Source organism: Falco punctatus (genome assembly GCF_963210335.1).
Source record: "Falco punctatus genome assembly, chromosome: 9".
In the NCBI taxonomy this organism is placed as follows: Eukaryota; Metazoa; Chordata; class Aves; order Falconiformes; family Falconidae; genus Falco; species Falco punctatus.
The window spans coordinates 12,879,286-12,900,807 of record NC_137589.1 but is presented as its reverse complement, the minus strand read 5'-3'; the positions used below and the strand labels follow the sequence as shown (position 1 = coordinate 12,900,807).

General features: G+C 43.0%; 1 protein-coding gene across 8 annotated transcripts in view; it reads left to right on the top strand.

Annotated features, from left to right (window-relative positions):
- The window catches only part of OGDHL (oxoglutarate dehydrogenase L), an 83,411-nt gene extending 63,298 nt beyond the window's left edge, over positions 1–20,113 (top strand). For all 8 annotated transcript variants that reach the window (XM_080402787.1, XM_080402789.1, XM_080402785.1 and 5 more), the window contains 3 exons: positions 1,042–1,205; positions 1,870–2,024; positions 2,774–20,113. In XM_080402787.1, coding sequence (XP_080258913.1) covers positions 1,042–1,205; positions 1,870–2,024; positions 2,774–2,897 — 443 coding nt within the window. In that variant the 3' untranslated portion in view covers positions 2,898–20,113. The remainder of the gene's footprint in view (positions 1–1,041; positions 1,206–1,869; positions 2,025–2,773) is intronic.
- The last annotated feature ends 1,409 nt before the right edge of the window (positions 20,114–21,522 follow it).

Genomic DNA, 21,522 nt, shown 5'->3' with positions numbered 1-21,522 from the left:
TCTTAGCTGATGCGTTTTGCTCTGTTTTTAATGGAAAGCTGAGAAGGAGAGGAAGACTGACTCCAGCTGACCCAGTGAAGTGCAGATTCAGTCTTTTTTAATGATAAATTCTTCTGTTCAGGGAGACAGGCTAATTCTGACATAAATCAGTTCCTTTTTCATGTTTGTGCTGCTGCTTTTCACCCCCCCCCAAAGATAAATGATTCAAACAGGAGCTTATTCTCCTGGTAAGTGGGTGTGCTGATTCAGACTGGGAGGTCATGTGCTGTCTGCTGCCTTGCAGTTGGTTAATACGGGAGTAGTTCTAATCAATCATCTAAAAGAGCAAAGAAAAGGATCTTTTAGACCATCAAGTCCCTCTTCCAGTTTCACGTATCCCAAGCAAATTGTTCTCCTGGGAGATGATATCACAGGGGAAAAGATACCTAGCAGTGAGGATTTGTGTCTGAATTTGTATCTTATCACTTACACATATGGCTCAGTACTACGTTAATTCTTCCTTTAGCTAATGCCATTTTAGCTCTCAAACAGAGCTTTAAATTGCATAAATATATGGCAGTAATGTATGTGCTTGTGTAAATAGTTCTGCAGTTGCCAGATTTAGTTGCATTATGAATATGTGCTATGCTTTTATGTAAGAATGTTATAAAATTTTCTAAACCTGTATTAATGTTACATGGTTGAAGTCATCTTGGAAAGAAGAAATAATATTCCAGGTAATTCTCTAAAAAAAAACCCTGGAAGCAAAGGTGAGCTATCTAATGAATCTAAAATTAAAGGTGTAATGCACAACACAAAGCTAAAGAAGAATCCACTGTTAATATGTTTCTCTCTATTAAGTGTGGAAGAGTGGATTATTGACAGTCTTTTAACTTCTTGAAACTAAACTGCTGAAAGTCACTTTAGCAGAATTACCAGTCTGAAAATAGGAATAGGGAGGCAGCAGAACCCCATGACCATTGCAAGCTGCTGTTTCTTGGGCTGCTTTATTACAGTGTCAGTTCCACTGAGGGCACTTTTCTAATTTTTGCTCTAATCTAGGTACCACTTTCCAACGTGTGATCCCTGAGAATGGGCTGGCAGCTCATGCACCACATGAGGTCAAGCGAGTGATTTTCTGCACAGGAAAAGTATACTATGATCTTGTGAAGGAGAGAAAGAATCAAGACCTGGAGAAACAAGTAGCTATAACCAGACTTGAGCAGGTGAGCTCCCTGATCCTCAGAAGACAGGGACCTTGGGGAGACTTTCAGCAAGGGGTTCCTATGCTTTTAAATAGATGTCACTTGTCAGAAAGGATGGTGATAGCATTTTTATAGCACTGTGCGTCTTACAAGACATTATCTAATCCTTCGTGGCCTTGTGGAGAAGGAACACATCAGTAGTATAGTGGACAATGAGATACAGAAAGGTTGATGACTTTTCCAGAACAAGGTAACAAAGTGAAGGTTACAATATGATAGCACCTTAAATATGTATATCCAATCTTCTAGGTTTGCATGTTGCAAATAGTACTCTTTGCAGCTATATTGCCATTTCCTAACTAAGGACTTGTGTTGTCACAGCTGCCTCACTAGAAAAGCTATTGGGATGCAGGAGATCTGGACTATGACCTACTTCTGTTCATACTGATGCAACTATAAAATAAGTGTGTATTTGCTTCTGACAGCATGAAATCAACTAAAGAAATATGAATCACTTTAAAGAACATACGGCAATTATATTGGGTACTAAATAGTTCAATTATATTAGGTACTAAATAGTTAAATACAATAGTTGGTTGTAACACCTGATAGGTAAAAAGCTTTCTTATAATGGGCTAACACCATGTAAGAGAAAGCTTTGCCAGTTATTGCTCTCTCTTTCCAGATCTCACCATTCCCCTTTGACTTGCTGAAAGAAGAACTTGAGAAGTATCCAAGTGCTGATCTAGTTTGGTGTCAGGAGGAACACAAAAACAGTGGATATTATGATTATGTCAAACCTCGTTTCCGCACTATTGTGAACCACACTCGACCTATATGGTATAAGACTTTAAGCAATTGCTCTACCTCCTGGTCCTGGGCTTTTTTTTACTTTAAAATTTAGATGGGTTTGGGGTTTTTTTTGTGCTTTTAGATTTGTTTTTGATGTAAGGATGTTATTCATGGGTAAGTCAGAATTTTTACAAATCAGTTTGGGGTCTTAGGTGAAGGAGGGAAAAGTCTAGATGGCAATTTCTCAAAGACATCATGCCTATCTTGCTCCTCCTAGTACCTCTAAAAGAAAATCAGTAGCAACTAGCTCTGTATTTATTGCCACTTAACGCAGCACTTGGCTCTCCTGGATTTTTCTCTCTTGTCATCTAAGATTGTCTTTTGTAAGAATTTCACTCAAAATCTGGAGGAAACAGATGTTTTAAGAGCTCAGTCCAGGTACCTTTGCATTTGTTTTAGATGATTGACTCTCAGATCTGCCCATGCAGCTGTCGGAGGAATAAGAGTCTTTATCGCCAAAAGCAAGTTACCTAATTACGAGCTGGCTGCCCTGGGAGGGATGGGGGAGAAAGCGCAGTTTAATATTGATGGGAGGAGGAAAAGAGGCGGAAGCTGACCAGAAGCTATAACTGATGGTGCACCTTAGATTGATTTTTATTTAAGAAAGATTGATGATTAAATGTCCAAATCTGCCAAGCTGACTTGAATGCATTTACCAACATGTTCTCATGCTTGTTTGTGTCAAAATAGTCTCTCTTCTCACCTCATTTGTCTGCCCAATTCTTTTTGTCACAAAGGTACGTTGGCCGAGAGCCTGCTGCTGCAGCTGCCACAGGCAACAAGAACACACATCTGGTGTCGCTCAGAAGATTCTTGGATACAGCTTTCAACCTGGAGGCCTTTGAGGGAAAGACGTTCTAGCTGCAGGGCACCGACCCATCTCTGATATAATCTCTCAAATCACTGCATCTGAAAGAGGATATAAAAGTGGGAAAAATACTGGAAATTACATGGCTTTGCTTTACCAGATAAAACAATCCAACAGCTGGCTTCATTAATCTGCCCCTTGCTCCCCAGTTTGTAAGGGGAAAAAAAATTATTCCTATTTACTTTCCACCATTTTTTGTCACTTGGCAATTTAGATTGGGGACCTCTTTGGCAGAAGGAGAGTCTCCTATCCAAGGATGCAGTGTCTGGCTCAGTGAGGCTGCAGTCTCAGTCTGTGGGCACTAACTACTTAAGTAAGTAGAGCAGGCATGGACAGCATGATAGTTGTGCCCATCCCTGAAAAAGAAGAGAGGGTGTTTGGGAACCACTACGGAAACAAGTTGCATTGTTGTAAGGAAAGTGGTTGACAGTTACTTCTAAATATATTGGAGAAGGGTAATGAAACTGAAAAGCAAAGAGTTGATAGATGACTTTGGTAGGGGAACATACTGGCTGTGGTTGTTGAAAGGAGATGGTAAGGTCCATCACAGTGATGTGAGGAGGAGGCTGGGAACAGGGACTCTGATTACAAAGTTGCTGAACTATGGGTGATAAGAGAAGTGGTGCAGACCACCTAGGTAAGGTGGAGGAGGGTGATGAAGGCAGAAATAAAAGGGACCAAGAAAAGATTTGTTGGGGGTAGCTGAGGAGGAAAGAGGTCTACACAAGACCACAGCTCACAGAGCAATGGGTGATAAGCAGCATTCAGCATCAAATGACTTCAAAAGTGAGAGATGACAGTACCGATTTCTCCCACTCCTTGGGCTGCCTGCTTTGATGCTCTGTGATATTAGGGAGCTGTGGTGTCCTGTGAACATCCTCATTTTGGATGAGCACTTCCCCTCACCAAACTACTAGGATCTGCTTTTCTTTGACCTGGTAGCACCTGTAAAAAGATTGTGTTTGGATGAGAAATCTGTGTTTGTGCAACACGTAGTGGGTTCTCTGCTTTGTCCAGTGCTAATCCCTGCCTCACATCTCTTTGCTGACATTAATTCAACTCTGAAGTGGCAATTCCTGATTTAGTCACCCTTGTTTATATTAAGAGGAAGGTGGGCAAGCAACAGTTGCTGATTGACCAAAGGCACATGCTGTGGGTTTGTACAAGTAGTCATTGATTTTTTTGTTGTTTTGTCCCTTGTGTTTACTTGTCAATTAGGATATCGGTCGCCATGTACTTTCAGCATGGACAGCAGGGGTTGTTTCTCTTCCCAGGAGACGGTGCTTGGCTTCCTGGGAGGCACTGCAGCGGGGTGGTCTCAGATGCCGCTGCCTGCCATGCCTCCGCAGGGCCAGAAGGCAAGTGGGCACCGCTTCCCTCTCCTCTCTTCATATAAGAACTAGTGTGGTCAGAAGTCCTGTTGCCTCTGCCCAGGAGAACCTGGGTCTGGGTGAACATTGTGACTGCCGGTTTCCGCAACGCTGGACTGTGTAGTGGCAGGACATTTCTTGCCTTTGTGCTGGCTGGCAGAGGGAGCTGCGTGGGCAACACAGTGAGTGGTGTGGTGGGACGCAGAGGAATGGCCAGGCCTGTGCTGAGGCAGGCAGCAGTAACTGGCTGCACAAGGGCCCCGTGCAGGGCCTGCAGGGTTGTGCTGGATCTGCTGAGCAGCCACTTCGATATATCCTAACAAGTGACTGGAAAACATAGACGAGACCTCACCCCCGTCTCCAATTCCCTGTCCTGAGCGTGCTCCTGGGACATGTATGTGTTCTTGGCAGTAAGTTTTACCCTGCTGCTGCTGTATTGGCTGTGAGATAATAAGGCTTGACAGTATATGCCTGAACCAAAGAATCAGGTGATGCTGGAAAGCTTCCTGTCTCGTCAAAATAAAACGATGTATTAAAAACTTTGAGCTGTAATCGGATACTACTTGTCCGAACAGATTACCAAAAAGGGACGTGTGCCTTGTGCTGTCCCTTTATTTGGCCTGGAGACAACACGATGGTGAAAAAAAGAATCCTTCTGTCACAGCATAAAATTGATGTGCTAAGGTACTTACCATGGGATTCAGAATCAAACTTAGTCTAATGTTTGTGAAACTCAGCAGCATCCTTTTAAATCAGGCTGGTTGCCTTGGGGTTTTTCTCTTACCTGAAATATTGAAATTAATTCAGTCTTTTGAAGCCTAATGAACTTGGAAGGTACTGCAGTTGACAGCAGTAAATATTGTCTCCTGTCCATTTCTATAGCTCCAAATTTTAGGCTGATAGGCAGTAACCATCACCCAAAGTATTTTAATGCTTTTATGAATGCTTGTTTGTGTGGCAAGAACTGAGTGCAGCTGAATATTGCTGGCACCGTTTATTGTATTTGCAGTCTGCATAAGGCAGGTCAGTGCTGCATGAAGTATGATAAATGCACTTATGCCACAGTATATCCAGAGGCAGAAAACAAAATTAACATCGACGTGTAAATGGTAAATAACAGATTTCCATTTTCATTGTGTATCATAGATTGTGGCATAATAGTTGCATAAAAATTCCATCAAGGAATGTAAAAAACTCAATAAAATAAAAATATGTAAGAAAGAAGTTCTCTGTTATGGCTGTTATTTTTGACAGTTTCTCCGTTGAGTGCTGGCATTAGCATCCCATCCGTAAGAGTGCTAGGGCAGCTCATTTTTCCATTTTCTGTTTGTTTCCTCAACAATGGCTTATTTAAATGTGGTAGCAGTGAGGGAGACAGCGTCTGGACTAGGAAAAGATAATTATTCAAAACAATTGGGTTAAAAGTAGTAATAGCATTGAGGTTATATTAGAGTATTTTGGTTTATTCTAACTTTTTTTTTTTTTAATAAATGAACACATTTCTATTTCAAGCAGCATTTTTAAAATACTGGAACTAGACTGGAATTAACTTCTCTAATTTATAAACACTGGAGTTCATTTCTCTAAACATGTTGGCTCAACATATGTTTCTATTGAATTACTTTTCCTGTTGCCTGCACTTTCAGATAGTAAATGTTCAAAAGCTTACTAAAGCATTATAAATTGCAACAGGCATAGATTATACTGGTTTACAGAATTCTGCTACTTTTCTTGAACAAGGCTCTTGAAAAGAAACTCTTGCAGTGAGTTCTCAAGTAGATGCACATTAAATAGGTGCATTATCAACAATGAATGCAGGTTTCTGTAATGGCAGCTTTCAACCAGGTTAAGAATATCTCTCTGATCTCACAGCAAACAAATACTTTGTTAGAACTGACAAGGTAAATACTTTTTACATACTAAATAGCAATCAGTTAATCTTTGTGCAGTGTTTGTAAAGGACTGAAGTATTATGTAGTCCTCTCCTGCAAATAGTCTGCACTGAAATCCAAATCACGGCTTTGTATCTCAGAAGGAAGAAACAGCCCATGTGAGAATCAATTGCCTTCATCGTATCTGTGGGTGAGATACCACGCCATGCGTGCCCACAACAGCAAAAGACTTGCTAAGACAAACAGCTTCTGTCACAGAATTGGGTTTGTTTCCTAGTATCTACCTGATGAACTGTGCTAGCAGCAGGGGTGTGCTTGGTGGAAACCTTTGCTCTGCCTGCAGTGCAGTTGGAGTCACTGCTAGAGCAGAGGAGTAACGCGTTCTCCAGAAAGGGAACCATTCTGCTGCTTCTGAGAGGTAAAAATTAATGTGTGAGAGTGGCCGAGAAACAGGGGTGTGTATGCGTTTGAACTGAGTAGATGAAAGTGTGTGTGTTGGGTGGTGGTGTTTGCTTCTTTTTGTTTGTTTGCTTTGGGTTTGTTGTTGGTTGGATTTTTTTTTAAGAACCCCTTGGCCATACTCTGGCTTCTGTCTCAAGAGCTCTGGTAGCTCTTACCTTGATGCACAAAGAGCAGGGATGTTCTGCTGCCCACATATGCAGAGTTGGGAATAACCGCTGCTGCTGCTAATAACAAAATGAAAGCTTGGGAACTTCTGCTCTGCGCATATGCGAATATATACATATATATATTTAAAAGTCTTTTTGATTGCTGTTAACTTTATGCATGTGTCACAGATATTGTTGCTCGACCTAGGGTTTTGCCAGTGGCATAGACGACTTGAAACGTTGTTTAAAATGTGAAATAGAGGCGTATTCAAAAGTCATGTAAAGCCAGAAAATCCCTAAAAGTAAATTAAATATCTTTGTAAAGTTAACAAGTCTGGTCAAAGGTGGAAGCAGAGTCTGCTATTGTCTAGTGTTGGTTCGGTGAATTCAGTACGCTTCAATTTTACAGGCAGTTCCGCATGTTGGCACTGGGCTATGGGATGCCATGAGGGGATGTCAGGGCATCTGCCAGCCTAACGAGTTACCCTGTAAAAGTGACCACTTAATTATGGCTGATGGGACTGGCCGGCGTGGGGATGGCCAAGCAAAGGCAGCCTATGGTCAGCTGGTTAAATCCCAGATTTTGGTCCCAGTTGGCCCATCTCTATCTCCTTTGCCATTGTCCCCTAAATACTTCAGATACGGCACGTTTTCCCCCAGGGTGGGAGGCTGTGGCTGGGCCCCTGGGCACCCGCAGGGGAGGAGGGGTCCCTGCCTGGGCCCCTGTGGGGCATGGCTGGCCGTTTCTGCAGGAGGGAGGGCCAGAGTCGGCCGACGAGGCTGAGGGGTGGCCGCTGGGGCAGGCTCAGGAGAGAGCGGGCGCACAGGCTGCCGGCTGCGTCTGCTTCCTACCAGCAGGTAAGAGACCTGGCTGGTGGAACTGGGTAGGGGCAGGGGCCTCATCCTGCCCCGGGGAGGGGGGAGCACTGTCTTTGGAATTATTATCAGAGCTTCTGAGGGCTTTAAGGCCTAGAGAAAAACCCCGAGTGTGGCTGTGGATTTCTGGCGCAAGTCACCGGCAGAAGCTGCTTGGGATGTAAAATGCTGCCACTCGCAGTGCAGGTGCAGCGAGGATTGTTTGGAAAAGGTGAGGAAACCTTTGCGTGAAAGACAATGGAGAAATGCATGTGTTTGGGTTTTTTTAAAAAAACAACACAACAAAGCAACCCCTTCAAAAATCAATTCTCCCTCCCTGGGGGGAGGTGAAGAATGACCTGCCTTTTGCCAGGCTGCAGCCATCGTCCCTGAGCAAGATCTGCCTGGATGGGACACATGCTGGACCTCTGCTTTTCCCTCTCTCCATGTCCTGTGGACAAGATTGCAGGTCCTGGAGCTTTGATCAGTAGCGGTCACAACCTTTCTGTGTTGATGAAAAAAGCAGCATTATAGCACCCAAAAAAAAATCTTTGCAGATGAGGGTAATTTTGTATGTATCTTTCTGCCCTTGCTCTTGGGTAGTAGAAGTTACTAAGTAGAATAACTACAATGTGAAACTTTAAATGGTAAAAGACGTCCAAGATTTCTATTAGCTCTGATCAAAAAGTTTTGTGTATTTTTTTGTTCCCTTTGGTCATTTAGTAGTTCTGTGAAGTCCAATTGTGTAGCAACAGGAGTCTTGATTTGATGGACTCTACTGATTAAAAAATGATGGTTGAAAGGTTTTCTTCATGTTTATGCAGAACAAAGAGATGAAGTGGGTACATTTTCTTAATCATCAGTGTAAGATATCGATGAAACAGCATGCAGACTGAAATAGAAATTTGACATACTCGCAAGAACAAAACAGATGAATATTGCCTCTTGTCTAATTCTTGCCTTTTTTTTAATTGTTGAAACCACTTCTGATTTTAGATACTTTCAACACTTACTTCAGCTTGTGCTTTTCTTAAAGCCATTATTTAAAATTTAGCCTATTATCCAAAAGGAATAAAAGAACAAAAGGAAAATTTATTCATGAAAAAGAATATTTTAGAAATTTATTAGCTTTGAAGAAATCTGTGAAACATTTTTAATCAAAGTTTTCAATTATTAATAAGCGCACCAGGCAGTTCCTTTGTGATAGTTAAGTGACGCAGTCCTTAATGGCAAGTGGAGATCAAGTTTGTTTGGAGGGGAGAATAATTGTAGTCATCACTAAAGATGCTGCATGAAACACTGAAATATAAACATTAATTTTTACCTCTCAGAACAAGCAGAATGGTTCCCTTTCTGGAGAACGCATTACTCCTCTGCTCTAGCAGTGACTCCAACTGCACTGCAGGCAGAGCAAAGGTTTCCACCAAGCACACCCCTGCTGCTAGCACAGTTTATCAGGTAGCTACTAGGAAACAAACCCAATTCTGCTGCAGAAATCTTTAGTTCCTATTCAATAGCCCATAAATTCACTGACACTCTCATAAAGGAGCACAGAGAAACTTTCTGCCCATGTCATACCCCAGCCAGCTCTATCTCTGTATCCTCCTCCCTTTCAGGGGGGAGGGTGTGCTCAGGCTATCACAAGTGAAGAAGCTCTGCCTAAGACTGCAGCTTGGCTCTCGATTATTTTCCTTGGATGGACGTTAGACATTATCAAAGTAATGGGCGTGTTTACATAGTGGCTTACGTGACCACATTTCAGTTGGCCTAGCAGTGGAATAACAGCTGTCTGCGCAGGGACTTGGTTGAAGGGCAGCGATGTTTAGTGCTCTCGGGGATTTCTCCCCATGCCTGCAATGCTCCCTGGGGTAAAGGAAAAAGTGCAGGTCCATGTTGGAAGGTGCCTGAAAATGCACCCCTGGTATCACCTCTCTGGGGCTTGGCTGTGCCATGGAGGAGACCTCTCTTCTCCTCTCTAGTGTCCCAAAATGACCTTGCCCAGGTTGCACGATTGCTTCTGCAACGATGCCTTGGGTGGTCTGGCTGGGGGGTCCAGTAAAGGTCCCGTACCTGTAGTACATCAGTTCCACAGCAGAGGCCATCAAGTAAATGCGAGCTGTCACTGTGTGCTGGCCAGGACTTGGCAAGGGTAAACTGAATGAGTAAAAAGCAAAACACATTTGAAGAAAGAGTGTGTTTTCCCCGTATTGGAGGAATTTATTTCCCTAAATGAGTGTCTCCACTGCTGTGGATAAAATAAAAAGGATAAAATAGAACTGTCTGATACAGAACATGATAAAATGACTGTACGTAATTCCCTGTGACTAGAAATAAATGTTTAACAAACTGCTCCCAATAGGCTTGTTAAAGATGAAATATTTATTACTATATGTTAATTACAGGGTTTAAGCAGTACTTAAGTAATGTGAAGGGATTGGCTTCATCTTGCTTTCAAGAATTTTATGTGATTAAATCCTTCTTCATCAGCTGTTCTTTGTGCTAGAGCGGTTTGCACAAACACATCCTTAACTGTACAGTGTTTGCAGTGTTGATTATATTGAATAGAATTAATAGTGGACAGATTTCTTCATTAATTCCATGGCCCAAGCAAAACCAGATTCCGTCAGAATTAATGTTTTTGTGAGTGGACTGAAACACACAATTGTTTTCAGGTCTGGAAAAATCTTGTTAATTCAGTAAAGTTATACATTAGTACTGGGATGTTAGTCTCTGACACTATGTCATGAAGGAAGTGGTAGGTCAGGTTGCTTAAAGATTTACCACCAAAGAGTTTAAGTGAAATAGATTTAATATGAATTTGTGGGAATGTGACTACGCAAGATTTGATGGAAAGATCCACTCTATTACTTATTATGTGGAGTAAATGCAGAGATAAGTCACACTGAAATCAAATCAGAATAGAAGCAGCAACAGTTTGTAAAATCAAAGGTATAAAAGGGTAAAGGAGATTCTCCCACTGAGTCATGAGGTTTAGGGTAGACCCCCTTGCTTTCTATACTCGTGCAGAGTTTAGGTGCAGCTGGATCTATTCCTAGTCTCAGACTTGCATGGCAGATTAGATCTAGAGAAATATTAGGGGTAAGGGGAATTCTCCCACTGAGTCACGAGGTTTGGAACTGACCCCCTTGCTTTCTAAACTCCCACAGCATTTGGATGCAGCTGGATCTATTCCTGGTCTCAAGCTTGGGCAATAGATTAGATCTAATAGGGGAGAGAAAGATTACTGACATTTCATAGGATTTTAGCAGGAAAACACTTGATTATGTACTTCTGTGATTTAAAACAACCTAACTACTTTAAGCTTGCAATGTATTACAGCAAAGGTGTACCTACTAAAAGTTTTCCCTTGAGTTCAGTGAAATACTCGTGTCTCACACCTTTGCATCCCTCAACAGGTGAAGGGTTGAGCCTCGAGGAGCAGGGGAATCAGTCAGCCCAGGCTTCATCATCAACTCTCCGTGACGGCCCCTCCATGTAGTATTGCAGAGTTAGTAGTTTGCAAGCCCTGAGCAGCATCTCGCTCGGAGGGAGATGCTGTTTGCAGCCTGCTACGATCCAGGAGAGCTCAAAGGGTCTCACTTTAGGGTCACTGTTTATAAGGCTGTGAGATGACTGGCTTTAGTCATTAGCAAATTTCCACCCTGACCTCAACCCGAGCCAGCAACTTTCTCAAAATTTCCAGAAACAGTACATTGTTCCACCTGGTTGCCACTTGGACTATGATCTGGTGAGAACATTCCGGGGCTGTCAGGGAATAACTGATCATTCCCATTCTTCTTCCCTGCTTTGTCCAGTGAACGGGAGTTCCAGCACAGGCGGTGCCACACTCTGCCTCCGCTGGGTAGGAGTTACCGGAGCAGCCAGTGGTGCCTAACCCTGACTCATCACCCAGGGCACCAAGCCCTAGCCAGCAGCTCCCAAGGTCCCAGGACAGCCCGGAGAAGGGGAGAAGTGCACCACCGCACACTAGCAACCAGTTTTGAAGAAGTCTGTGTATACTTTTTGTTGGGGTGCAACACAGGAGAGAAATACATACTTACCATGTAAGTAATCTTCTTTCCCCTGAGCAGCTTAAGGTATCAAAAGAATCATAAATATTTTGCACCTTTACATCTTAAACACTGGTTTGTGCCAGCATATTTGGCACAAAATTCATTTGAGGAAAATTTTTGGTTTATCAGAACTTCAAATTATTGACAAAACTCTGTCGTCTTAGAGCTGATGAAGAGCTGAAGCTCTGTGTTGCTTGGGGACTTTTCATTGCAACAACCTACTGCCTGTTCAGAAGGAAAGTTAAATAGAAATAAAGCAACCTAATCTCCAGCGGTTCTAAACGGTTCCTCGTTACACTCTTAGATAATTAACTTCTCCTGTGATGTGCTCATTTAATAGATACCTGGTCATATGTGACCATGTTTATTTAATGTGCTCTGCAATATTTATACCACAATACACCCTTCTCATTATAAAGCAGACATTCTTTAATTTATTTACACATTCACATTCTGAAGCTCTTGCTTAGGCAAAACTTTAGAGGCTTTGGGAAAATATATCTGAGTATGCATGTCAGTATATGACTGCACATAAATAGCTTCTGCAGTGACTGTCAGAAAAAAACCCCAACAAACTAATATTTTTCCCTCTTTTCAGCATCACTGTTCTGATATTTACGTGCATTAAAAAATTAGAAACATGCTACATGAAGAGTGATTATTATTATTATTATTATTATTTATTCCTTTTTTTTTCTTAGACCTTTATCACAGACCTCAGGCCCCTCATTAGACTTAACAGTAAAACTGTATTTTTCATGGCGAGCACAATACTGCGCAGCTGATGAGCTCAATAGATTTATGCAGAACTTTGTAACTTTGTGGTACCTGTCTCTGTAACAAAGCCCAAAGGGAAGTAAACAGAAATCTCTGTAATGTAGTCTGTTCCCTAGAATTAATTCCAAAGGCTATGACAAAGGCCACTAGTTTGTAATGTTTCTGGCTGCGCTTCATCTAACCTTGGTGGATGCTTTCCTGGTTACATTTACATATGTGCATGTATGTGAGCAAAGATGTCTGTGCCCGACGGGTACTGCCTATGTGTGGGTGCAGAACAACCCTCTCTCTTTTTAAAACTGCCTTACAAAATTGATCAAAACTGAAAGTTGTAGCAAGGAAATGGCCACATTTTGGAGTCACCTGAAATTAATAATGCATCTTGCCTCTCACTTGAATGAGCCTATACAGACTCTTGTAAATATGTGCCTTGACAGAGCAGAAGAATCCCGCACATATTCTCTTGGGCTGTTTTCAACTCGTAATGTGTGTGGGCCTTGATAGGGAACATTCTCAATGTTATAAACAAAAATGCCTTAAAATAACCAAAAGAGATCTGGACAGGTTAAAGCAACCATCAGAATTATCCCTTTGTCCCCTCTCTTTTAAGCTGAGGGACAGGAATGGTGGTGAAGAATTTACTGGACTAAAGCCCTTGCACTAATTGTGGAGTGCCATACAGCTAGTTCTATAGAATTTTTTACTGGAGAATTGGAAAATGTTTTAGGGTCCACAAGTTCTCTATGATTCAAAGCTGTTATCTCCATTTCAGGTAAAGGAGATGGAGAAGTAATGTCTTACAAGCTGCAAAGCCAATCTGTCACAGACTTTCTCTTAATGTTTAAGAATGATGCATGGAAGTCCTTAGTGCTACCGTGTTTAATATCATGACGCTGGATGGCCAATATGCAAAATGGTCAGGAAGGAAATTTAACTATGTATAGTAACATTGATATCTTTTATCCAAAAAAACTCCGTTACATTAATTCAACTTTGTTGCTCTAATGAAGTTTAAACTCTTTTCTGACACCTGTGCTGGTAACAGCTGTATTTTGCTTTATTTTTCTGAGTACGTGATCAGAGGTGTACCTATGGGAAGTTGATTACCATCCTACAGTCACTTTAAAATGAGCAAAACCTGTCTAAGCAAAAATCAGATCTTTTCAACTCTTCCTCAGTAATTCTATGGAGTGATTTCCTTTCCAGGCACCATTTCCATCTCCACAAAAGAGCTCCTAGGCTTTTTCAGGGGTTTTTTTTGATCAGGCTGGCCACGATGAAAGTGTACATCTCTCCTACCAATAGCTGTGCCACTTTTGCATTAGGCTTCTGAGAATAAGCTGCTTGAAAATTAAGTGGCTGCTGTCTTTAATATGGTAATATGTGAGATAAACACCTACAGCTCTGGTAAAGGGAAATGTCTTGTTGCCATGCATGGCTTGTGCAACCGCTGGGACTGATGGCCAAAAGCAAAATCTTGCTGTTGGCTGAGAACGTAAGGAGCATACCAGTAGTGTGTGGGATAACACCAGCCTCTCATATGAGGAAGAAGCTTCATCTCTTTTAATAGTGTTTGAAACCAAACACCAAAAAAGTACCTAAATGAGGTGCCCGGAGATCCTCCAGTCTATACTTAGGAGATATCTGAATTGCTCTGCGGAGACACCTCTCTCCATCAGTTACAGAGGCAGCCTAGAGCAAGCCAGCTCCGAAGCTGAGGGCTTCGATAAAGTGCCTGCAATTAAGTGTAGCAGACCTGGCCTTCGGAGGTGCAAGGGGGAGTGGACGGGGTGCCACACAACCATGCTGCTGTGCAGCCTGTGCTCGATGCAGTTGTTTTCATCTTTTTCTTAATGTATCAAGTGTTGTTAATTTGTTTCTTGGTAGCTAATGATTTTTTATTTTCCCCTCCCCTTTTTAAGAAATTACCGGAAAAACTGTCAGATTTTTTTTTTGGAGCCATTTGCAAAACACAAGGAAACGCTCATAACAGAGCTTAATCATATTATAAGAGATTGTAACTCCAAAAGGCAAACTATTTTAGTTATATTGTGTTATTGTGCCATTAGTACCATTTGACTGCCAACTGTGCAGCAGCGGGGCTCCAATCAACGGGAGCCTTTGTGTGTTTTCCATGGCAAATAATGCCAAGGATAGGAGGGAGAGAGGCTCTTAGTGGTACAATTTTTTCAGTGATTAATAATACTTGAGATCCATTTCAGTGATCAGAAATGTGTCTTAATGAGACAATTAGTCAAACCATAAAAGCTGCACAGCAATTTACTTGGTGTTACTACTGGAATAATTTGCTGCTGCTGTTTTCCTCCTCCTGATCTCACTTTATCACAATGGTCTGGATGAAAGTCGCTGTAGAGAGACTTGCAGGCTGGGTTCAGCTTTCAAATGGCCATGATTATCTATGAGCAGATAATCCCCTTAAAAATGAGGGAGACTTGGAGGAAAAAAGTGGTTATTTCGCATATAAAAAAAATTAACTGCCTTTGTCCAAGTGGCTTCTACAGTGCCTTCAAATATCCAGCTGCCTGCTAGTGCCATGGCAACTAATCGCAGATAGTGTTTGCGGGACAGGTACCAAACTGAAAGGGCTGCTTCAAATTTGTGTTTATTTTTCTCTTCTGTAACAAAACCACAATAACGGGGCCTGAGATCTCTTCATGCATTCTAGCCGGCTGTGTTCAAAATGTCTGATGGAGCTAATTTTTTATCTTGCTGGAAGATACCTCACTGTCATGTTACAAACCTTTTCTCATCTGTCTCTGTTCTTTCACAACTTGGTCATAATATTAATCTAAAGCAAAGTCAGAACAGTTGTTCTCAACCCATACTTGCCTTGAAGTTTGCTGCTTCTCTTTCAGACCTGAAGAAGCTTGTTTGTATTTATTCCAGCTAAACATGTTGAATTATTAAGGATTAGTATCTCCCTACAAAACTGCTGGCATTCTAACTTGGAGGTACATCAGAAATGTCCTCAGAGTGATGTTGCAGAAGGCACTAAACAGAACAAAAACTAAATCTGTTTTAAAAAATAAAGTAGTCACAGTGGTGAGTACATCTGCCTGGAGTGTTTCCATTGATGTGCACAGCATTCCATGCTTAAGAGGTCTGGGGAGTTTAGTCTTCTGCTTTTGGGAGTAAATTCCGCCCAGAACTAACATTATTTAAACTTAGTCTAAGTAATTTGCATATACCTAAGAGGCCAATAAACAATTTACTGCCAGAGCAAAAAGCCCTTTGTTGGTGTCCCGCTGACGAATGCAGTGGGGGCGGGTTTAAAGCCCTCCCCATGCTGAGGGCTGCGCTGGAGCTGGAGCCTGAAGCTGGGTTGTGGTGCAGGACAGTAACTGCTCAGTAGTTACAGGGTCGGGGTCACAGTGAGGTGTGAACTAACTCACTGCTCTCCAGGGCAGAACTAGAGCAGGGCAGATGCTGAGACCCCAGCCTGCTGTCTGTGTGGATCTCTACTGCAGAAAGTGCCTTTGGTATCTGTGCCAAGCGTAACTGTATTGATCGTCTCAGTATGGTTCAGTCTGAATGTTCTCACTTTCTAATCTTGTTACATCAGAGTTGCAGAAAGCAAAAAATGTTTCTGTCTTCTAAAGGGACAATATGGTTTTCTGCCTCACCCAACTCTGAGTATTTTTTGCTCACTGAAGAACACTGTTTTAATGCCTTCGTTACCTGTAAGTCATCAGAAGGGGACTGTATTTGGATACAGTCATAATGTTATTTTGGCAACACTTTTGTGTTGGATCAGTATCAGTGTAAATGTAGTTTGGCTATTTGTAAGTGCAGCTCCCTGCAGGTTACAGCTGATAGGAGACACCGAGTGACAGGATTTCTTTGTCTTTGTTTTTTATGCTGGGCAGCCTGTCTTTGCTGCCTAGCGCTCCCAAGCCTTGACAAACGTTGCATTTCTTTATTCATGCCACTCTGTTAGGATGCAAAGACTAACCACTTCTTCCTTTCACAACTGATTATGGGCCAAACTGAAAATTGCTCAGGGTACCAGCATTCTGGCATAGGGTTGTTTGCAAACTGCTGAATTTACCTGACTCAGAAGTGTTTTTAAAATGAAGTTGAGGTTGAGAATATATGTTGACAAATCAGGAGCAAAAAAGAAGCTTCATACTCTAGATATTGGGGGGAAAAAGATCAAGAGGAAAAGGCAGCATTACTTTTGAGACACCTGGAATACCAGTTGTGGTAACACCCAGTCAACTTTAATCCTGTCCTTATGGCAATGCCACCTTCTTTCTCTCTGTACCTTTGAGCTGTGTCTAACGATGTACGAATGTTTTCTGAGACATTTGTGGCCAAGAAAAGAGTGGATCTGGCATATCGGTATGAGTCTTTGACATAGGAAACTTTCTAGAAGTTGAAAGAATGAAAGATATCCAGGAATTTCTTCCTCCTTTTAATTAAAACCAAATCAGAACAACATGCAAGTCACAATCCTACATGAATTCATAATATTCGGAGTGGTAACATGACTGGTTCTGGAAAAGGCAGTATATTCTTAATTGGTTGACACATGAGTATAGCAAGTAAGATTATCTAGCGCTTCATTAAGAGACCTGGAAGTGTAAAGAACCAACTGTATCCTGACATTTTAGATACCGTTGTGATGCAAGTACATTGCCTGGCAGAAAGCAAAGGCATAAGGGAATGCGTCCCTGTAAATAAGTAAGCATTTAACACTGCTTTTCACTAAGTGGGTCCAACTTCCCATCACCTCCTAAAGGAGAAATACAGCTTACAAAGTATATGCAAATAAGTTTATTCTTATTTTACATTTCTACTTCTTATCCTAGCATCTATATTCCTTTGCGTTCTCTCTCACAGTACTTGGATCCAGCTTGGCTCTACCCTGGTTAACTGTATAGTCTGAGGTTGATTCAGCTTTGGTGTGGATTTAAAACAGATCAAAAAGTGAATGCAGCATTGCAGGTGGTTCCACAGATAGTAGCATGGCCTATTAGCCAGTACTTCACTGTGTAGCGTAGGTCTAGGATTGGAACAAAAAAAAAAGTATTTTGTTGGAAGAAGTTTCCAGCTGGAACCTCCCAGTTCCTAACCTATCTGCCTGCCTTGGAGGAGGGTGAAACCAACCAAGCTGAGGTGCTAGAGATGGCATTATCCTTGGTCAGTTTTCTGCTTTTGCTCCACAACTCCCATCCCCAGCCCTAGAGAGGCTGTTGAAAAATGGGGAGGTGAGCAGTGGTGGCTTTCAGCCTTTCTCTGGAAGCCACTTGCACATGAGATTAGAAAACTCAAGCCCTGAACTCCTTGTCTCAGCTGCAGCAAAAAATGATAAAAAAATCACTCTCCATGAGGCACTTAAATAATATTATCTATGTTTTCCTGCAGGGGAGGAGGGGAAAACAAAAATCCTGAAGAAATTAAGACCAAAGCAAAGAAAAGTGTTTGCTATTTTAAAAGCAGAAGCATGCTCTGATACCTTTGTGGACTGAAATGTAGCAGGTTTTCTTGTGATTGTGTGCTGGTGCATGCGGGAAGGCCCCAAACGGTGCTCTCCTGGGCATGGCCTTAACTCCCAAACTACCCTCTCCTCCTGACTGTGCCCTTCAAACTGCCTCAAATATAAAGGACTGCAGAGCTTAAATGTGTTAATATTGACAGAACCTGGACTGTTTATGCCTTAGGAAGCGCTCATTTCAAAATATAAGTGCTTTCAGTGAGAGACTGCGGTGAATAAAACTCTGTACTTATGAAAATCCAGGTCATTGATGTTGCAGCAAAATACAGTCTCCCTGTTGCCCACCAGCTCTACAGTGTTCCAGCCTGGTACCTCTCCCAAAATAAGCTGATATCCATCTGCCTGCAGGACAGCTGGAGAAGGGCAAAGCAGCAGTGGCCAGCACTGTACTTGCTTGGTTTCCTGTGAACCCTGAGTATATCCAAGTTCTAGCACTTAGGAGGGCCAGGAGCAAAAAAACAGTATTAATGTAGTTAAGTGCTGTACAAAACTCTCCACAAATCCTATCAGCTTTAATCTCTGGCTTCACTATTATTACATTAATGGATCTCCTTTGAATGAAGCTTCCACCCTCTGTCATTTCTAGTTCCAGCGGTAAAACGCAAGAAATTCATTATGCACTTGTATTTGCTATTAACTGGCACAGCGGCTGTAAGAAACACAATGTATTTATTTGTAACTACCATGGAACAGGACTAAATTCAAAAGAAATCTCCAATAAACATTAAGATGGTGCTATAGAACAGCTGGAACATTAAGTGAACAACCTTGATAACCCAATTGTTCATTCACGCATAATTCATTTCACTTCTACTGAAGGAGTAATTCCTCAGGACGTTAAAGACTTGTGATTTTGTGAAGCTGAGAATGAAACCAGAAGGGACAAAATCCTCTCGTGACCCACATATTTGTTTAGATGAATTAGGTGCTTTTTGGGTTTATTGCAGTACATTGTATAGCATTGTAAATTAATCAGAACTGGGGAAGAGAACTGGCTGATACTGAAATTCCATGTGCCTGCCGCCCCCTCCCCCCCCCCCCCCCGATGTAATTTTTTTTAAATTCATCTTACTCTATTTACTTATTTCACAAGACAGAAGCAGATTCCTGTATAGCCAAACGTGCAGGGTCTCACCTTTCCAGGTTTTTATCGGCTATGTGTCAAGGCTAGTACAGCCTACTGCCCAGCACACATCAGTTATTTTGGCAGGCAGAGGTACCGCTTCCTCTGTCCCAGTTCTACTGCAGCTGTATGACTTGCAAGGGTTGGTGTTTCTCAAACATTTAACCTAACTGTGTCCACCTGTGACAGCTGTTTGCAGCATTTTAATTCAACTTATTGCAATACTACAGAAAAGGGCTGAGGAAAGAGTCCGGTTCATAAAGCAGCATGTTTTCAGCTTCTGCTGCTGTTCTGTCATCCTCATCAGACAGCTCCCACCTATTTCTTGGATCCTTTAATGGCAATGTCTGACAATTAACATTTGTAAAATGAATGAGAGAAATGGCATCTCTATACTGTTGGCTCTAAATGTAAAAAACCCAGCCTTACTAGTTTCCCGAGGTTGAGGCCTGGTCTCGCCCAGTCCCTGTCAGGTACATTGCAATGATCTGCAATACATTGCAACCCCAGTAAGAGGTTGTGGATGAGGTGCTGGTAGCTATATATTGCATTAACTCCTGCTCTTTGTGTCAGCTCAACAGTGATACCGAGTTTATCTTTTTTTCTTTTTTTTTTTAGGTGCATGCATGTGATCTAAAGCCTTTATAATCACACATTTTACTTATCTGAATACTTCAGATCACATGCGTGCGATTTATCTTGCAATCTTACATTAATTTTGCTAGGTAGAAGTTTTTGTTATGTACCCTCTTGTAGTCGGAAAGCATTAGAACAGAGAAAAACAGTTGCTCATTCCCTAACAAACACAAAATAGCCAACAGTAATCTTTAATTCGCGATGAATTGGAAAAATATAGCTACACCTTCTTTCGTGGGCGATGTCACCCCAGCTTTAGGCAGGGATAGTGCACTTTGGCTGTTCTAGCTGGCTGGCCAAGAGGCTGAAGCACTCCTGCCCAGCGGGGCCTGCAGCCAGGCGCAAGGTCAGTCCTGCACCCCCCGGGGCCAGCCCTGCACCCCCCCAGGGGCCAACCCCGCTCCCCCCCGGGGCCAACCCCGCTCACCCCCCGGGGCCAGCCCCGTTTCCCCCCCCGGGGCCAGCCCCGCTCCCCCCCCCCCCACCCCCCCGTGGCCCGGCATCCGCCACCTGCCCTCAGCGAACTGCTGGGAGCTACAGCTGGGCTGACGGGCAACGGGAGTTACCCTGCACTCCCAAGTACTTGGCTTTATCGCTAGGTTTGAGCCTGAGCGTTTTCAGCTTGAGGAGTTTGTTTCGGATTGCGCTTTTTTAGCGAGGTGTGTGTAATTGGGAAAGATACACGCAGGGTACTACGAGCTGGTTTTAGCGAACATCACGGGCCAGTTCGCCTTCCCGAGGCACGTTTCAGGGCCAGCTCTTTCCCCAGTCACACAGAGCCTCCCTCGGCGGCCTGCGAGCCCCTCAGCGCGGCGTGACTGCTGCCAAACGCCCGGAGGTGACCGCCGGGCCCGGCCGCCCCGCCTGCCCCCCGGCAGCTCCCCCAGCCGGGGCCCGCTTCCCGCCGCGCCGGTGGCTGCGAGGGCCGGGCCGCCCCGGGGCCGTTAGCGCGGCCGCAACCGCCTCCCTTCCCCTGAGGGGCCGCGGCGGCGGCGGGCAGCGCCCTGGGGCTGCCCCGCGGCGGCTGGCGGGGCCGGCGGCGCCTGGCACAAAAAGGCGGCAACGTCTTTCCTCAGGGATTTTTTATTTGCGGTGCGAAGCTCCATCTTTCCATAAGCTGAGTGCATGTTGCCGGCATACACACCTCGGGTTGTATATATTAATATAGACAGATAAATATATATTAGTCGAGCGCAAAACACAACAGAAACCTGACGTGCTATAAACACACCTTTACATTTATCATAAATCTATACTATTTTATAAAAATAAAAGTATCGCTAAAATATTTTTATGTCCTCTGCAATGCATACAGGAGGCTTTGGGCTGCGCTGCCACAGGGCGCTGTGGGGAGCAAGGCCGGCCTCCCGCGCCCTCCCACCGCCACGGCTTGCCATGATGTATATATACTTATCTATATATCACTATAGATAGAAAGAAGTCAAGTTTCTTTCACTTTTGTACACAGTGAGCATAGAAGTTGAGAAAAATTGCCTTTTTAACTTCTGCATCCCAGTGCCGTGCGCACACGATGGACACCTACGGGCAGAGCGAAACAATTACCGCCTCAAAATTCTCTTGCAGGGGGTTTGTATGTCCCAGGTCTCACCAAGAGGTCTTGTTAAGTCATTGCCACTTGTTACATCCATGTAATTACACTTAATTTGTCAATCAAGATTTTCTCCCTCTTTATAACAAACTGTCTATTCCATAGTTTTCTGGTTGGAAATGTTTTAAAGGCTTCACATTCAATTTCCGTAAGTGCA